Here is a 4310-nt window from a genome sequence, read left to right as displayed (position 1 = left end):
CCCCCCAACCTGTTTCCTCTCTTCCCTCCAGACCAGCACGCCGGGCGCCCAGCTCCTCCCCGTGCGCTGGCCAGGGTCTGCGTCGACCTGGAGTGACGTCACCGTTGGTCCAGCATGAACTGGGAGGTGAGCACACTTTTACACAGGGGTGGCTCGGGGGTTTTCTTCCCCTTGATTTAGAAATTCGGAATGAGAAGAAGTCGACGCAAGCAGGAATCGTAGTTCATATTTGGCTTTAAGTTAAACATGCAGGTGTGCACGGGCTCACCAGGCACGTGGAGGGGGCCAGGCCCCCTTAGAGGGGCCCACGGCTGGCCTCGGATCGGCCCCTTGTCTTGCAAAGCCCACGCCTTTAGAGTGACCCACGGTTTCACATTCCGGTTTCCTTACGATGAATCGCGGTCACGGGAGCGTCTGCATATGAAGTCGCCCCAGATCTGCGTGCCCTTCTTCCCTATTCTTTACATTTCTGTTGCCAACAAGTGGGTTTTTCTTTTCCAACTGAAACTTGGGGCTGCCTGGGAGGCATCCACCTGGGTTGTCATGGACACCGTCTCTGTACAGAGTCACACTGTCGCGTTGCAGTCAGTCATCTCCCGTGACATCAGGTGCAGCTGACCCTCCTGGGGAGTGAACACCTGAGCCCCGGGAGGCACAGGTCGGTGCTGGGAGCACAGGTTCAAGGCAGCACAGAGGCGCCTGCTAGGGAGTGGCCGTGGGAGAAGGGTGTGTTGAGTGTCATGTGAAATCCTGAAGCAGGTGGGGTTAGCTGGGGGTTGGTCACAGGACAGCCGCTAAAATATATGTCCTTGTAGACCCTTGGAAAAGTAGGAAGTCAGATAGAGATCATGCATCGTCATCCCACCCAGAGAGCTGCTACGAACAATGGTGTCTTCTTTCATGTATGTAAATGTGATACGTGTATTTTAAACTTAGGTTCTTGTATTTTTTCAATTATAAGCATTTCCTTGTTCGAAACATCCCTGCGTTTCTATTGCGAGAAGATCTGGAAAGGTCTGGAAGCAGGATAGGGGAGTACAGACCCCTCCTTCCCAGCTCCTGGGTGTGGGGTTGGGGGGCTTCAGGAGGCCGTGGGGCCTGTCCAGGGGTCCACTGTCTCAGAAGCCTGGGACCCCAGATGAGGCGATCAGGACTCGGGGGGCAGGGCCTCCCCTGTGCCCACCAGGCCTGTTCGCCGCAGCTGTCTCACTCACCCTCTAAGGTCTGCACATGTGGAGGGATTTGTTAGAAATCGAAGGAAGGGGGTTCACCCAGCTGAAGCTGAGCGCCCCAGAGGCAGGCCGGGCCCTGACCCTTCGCTTCAGCCCTGTCACTGGTGTCCTTGACCCTGGCTGCCCTGCTCTGCCTTCTCGTTCCCGAAACTGCTGCCTCCTCTCTGGAACCTCTAAAGAGAGAGCAAGCAGGGACCCGCTCCCCCGGGTCTGTTTGTGGTGGTTCCGTCTCAGTGAGTTTCCTGGCTCTGCCCGCCGTCGGATCCGCATGCCGTAGCTGCTGCCGCGTAGCTGCGTGGCGGCTCTGGGGATCGTGGCTGGGACTGTGGCGGGGCCGTGGCCGGGGCCGGGACATGGGCAGGGATGCAGCAGGACTGCACGGCTCGTGCAGAGATTTCCAGAACTGGAGAGCGCAGCTTTCCCAGTATCTGTGAGGCTCAGCTGCCTAGAAATCCCAGGAACATATCGAGAGGCGTATTTATGGCAACAAACTGTTTTTTCCTCCCAGGAGGTGAAATAGGTGCCGTTTAATAGCTGGTTTAGAAGCGTGCGGCTGAGCCTCGTCTGTAAATGGACCTGCAGGATTGCAGCGGGAAGGGAGGGAGGTTAGCTGTGGTCTGAGGGAGGGAGGACCGGAAACCAGCAGTCGAAGCTGCTTGTGTTGGAGTAAAAGTTTCATTTTGTGAAGTGTTAGGACTTCGGTTCTCCTGCCAGAGCGACCTGTCCGCATGGCCGGTGTGCTTGCCCCTCCTGTGGGTGTGATTGGGGTCAGCTGCTGTCCAGTCACTCGGAGTTCATGTTCTCGCTGTTCATTTCACTGAGAACAATTGAAATATTCGGTTCCTCATTTTGATTTCCAGTATATTCCTCCCCCATTAGGTCACAGCTTCCTCAGACTCCGCAGACAGCCAGTGACCTCGCTTCAGAGGAAGTGGGCAGTGCAGGCGGGAGCGTCTCTGTTTGCAGCTTCGTGTGAATGGTGCGTTTGCAGCTTCGTGTGAATGGTGTGTTTGCAGCTTCGGGTGAATGGTGTGTTTGCAGCTTCGGGTGAATGGTGTGTTTGCAGCTTCGGGTGAATGGTGTGTTTGCAGCTTCGGGTGAATGGTGTGTTTGCAGCTTCGGGTGAATGGTGTGTTTGCAGCTTCGGGTGAATGGTGTGTTTGCAGCTTCGGGTGAATGGTGTGTTTGCAGCTTCGGGTGAATGGTGTGTTTGCAGCTTCGGGTGAATGGTGTGTTTGCAGCTTCGGGTGAATGGTGTGTTTGCAGCTTCGGGTGAATGGTGTGTTTGCAGCTTCGGGTGAATGGTGTGTTTGCAGCTTCGGGTGAATGGTGTGTTTGCAGCTTCGGGTGAATGGTGTGTTTGCAGCTTCGGGTGAATGGTGTGTTTGCAGCTTCGGGTGAATGGTGTGTTTGCAGCTTCGGGTGAATGGTGTGTTTGCAGCTTCGGGTGAATGGTGTGTTTGCAGCTTCGGGTGAATGGTGTGTTTGCAGCTTCGGGTGAATGGTGTGTTTGCAGCTTCGGGTGAATGGTGTGTTTGCAGCTTCGGGTGAATGGTGTGTTTGCAGCTTCGGGTGAATGGTGTGTTTGCAGCTTCGGGTGAATGGTGTGTTTGCAGCTTCGGGTGAATGGTGTGTTTGCAGCTTCGGGTGAATGGTGTGTTTGCAGCTTCGGGTGAATGGTGTGTTTGCAGCTTCGGGTGAATGGTGTGTTTGCAGCTTCGGGTGAATGGTGTGTTTGCAGCTTCGGGTGAATGGTGTGTTTGCAGCTTCGGGTGAATGGTGTGTTTGCAGCTTCGGGTGAATGGTGTGTTTGCAGCTTCGGGTGAATGGTGTGTTTGCAGCTTCGGGTGAATGGTGTGTTTGCAGCTTCGGGTGAATGGTGTGTTTGCAGCTTCGGGTGAATGGTGTGTTTGCAGCTTCGGGTGAATGGTGTGTTTGCAGCTTCGGGTGAATGGTGTGTTTGCAGCTTCGGGTGAATGGTGTGTTTGCAGCTTCGGGTGAATGGTGTGTTTGCAGCTTCGGGTGAATGGTGTGTTTGCAGCTTCGGGTGAATGGTGTGTTTGCAGCTTCGGGTGAATGGTGTGTTTGCAGCTTCGGGTGAATGGTGTGTTTGCAGCTTCGGGTGAATGGTGTGTTTGCAGCTTCGGGTGAATGGTGTGTTTGCAGCTTCGGGTGAATGGTGTGTTTGCAGCTTCGGGTGAATGGTGTGTTTGCAGCTTCGGGTGAATGGTGTGTTTGCAGCTTCGGGTGAATGGTGTGTTTGCAGCTTCGGGTGAATGGTGTGTTTGCAGCTTCGGGTGAATGGTGTGTTTGCAGCTTCGGGTGAATGGTGTGTTTGCAGCTTCGGGTGAATGGTGTGTTTGCAGCTTCGGGTGAATGGTGTGTTTGCAGCTTCGGGTGAATGGTGTGTTTGCAGCTTCGGGTGAATGGTGTGTTTGCAGCTTCGGGTGAATGGTGTGTTTGCAGCTTCGGGTGAATGGTGTGTTTGCAGCTTCGGGTGAATGGTGTGTTTGCAGCTTCGGGTGAATGGTGTGTTTGCAGCTTCGGGTGAATGGTGTGTTTGCAGCTTCGGGTGAATGGTGTGTTTGCAGCTTCGGGTGAATGGTGTGTTTGCAGCTTCGGGTGAATGGTGTGTTTGCAGCTTCGGGTGAATGGTGTGTTTGCAGCTTCGGGTGAATGGTGTGTTTGCAGCTTCGGGTGAATGGTGTGTTTGCAGCTTCGGGTGAATGGTGTGTTTGCAGCTTCGGGTGAATGGTGTGTTTGCAGCTTCGGGTGAATGGTGTGTTTGCAGCTTCGGGTGAATGGTGTGTTTGCAGCTTCGGGTGAATGGTGCGGTTGCAGCTTCGTGTGAATGGTGCGTTTGCAGCTTCGTGTGGATGGTGTGTTTGTAGGTCCGTGTGAACTGGCGTACAGGGTGTCCGTACTTCTGTATTTATTTTACCTTCTGCGCCAGTGCTCATGGATGGTGGGAACCAAGAGGAAATGGGGGGGACGGGAGCTGGGGATCTAGAGGGAGGGGCTGGCCCAGCTTCCTGGCCAGGCGGAGAGGCAGACGCTCGGAACAGCCGGGTGTCGCCC

General features: G+C 54.7%; 1 protein-coding gene across 2 annotated transcripts in view; it reads left to right on the top strand.

Moving 5' to 3' along the window:
• The window catches only part of SMIM11A (small integral membrane protein 11A), a 7991-nt gene that overhangs the window by 1811 nt on the left and 1870 nt on the right, over window positions 1–4310 (top strand). For both annotated transcript variants that reach the window (XR_001512925.1, XM_015560334.1), the window contains exon 3: window positions 32–126. Coding sequence is in view for 1 of the 2 variants with exons in the window: in XM_015560334.1 (XP_015415820.1) it covers window positions 115–126 (12 nt within the window). In the remaining variant the exon portion in view is untranslated. The remainder of the gene's footprint in view (window positions 1–31; window positions 127–4310) is intronic.

Source organism: Myotis davidii, unplaced genomic scaffold (assembly GCF_000327345.1).
Source record: "Myotis davidii unplaced genomic scaffold, ASM32734v1 scaffold170, whole genome shotgun sequence".
NCBI classification, from domain to species: domain Eukaryota; kingdom Metazoa; phylum Chordata; class Mammalia; order Chiroptera; family Vespertilionidae; genus Myotis; species Myotis davidii.
The sequence above is the reverse complement of the archived record's forward strand: the minus strand, read 5'-3'. Positions and strand labels throughout refer to the sequence as shown.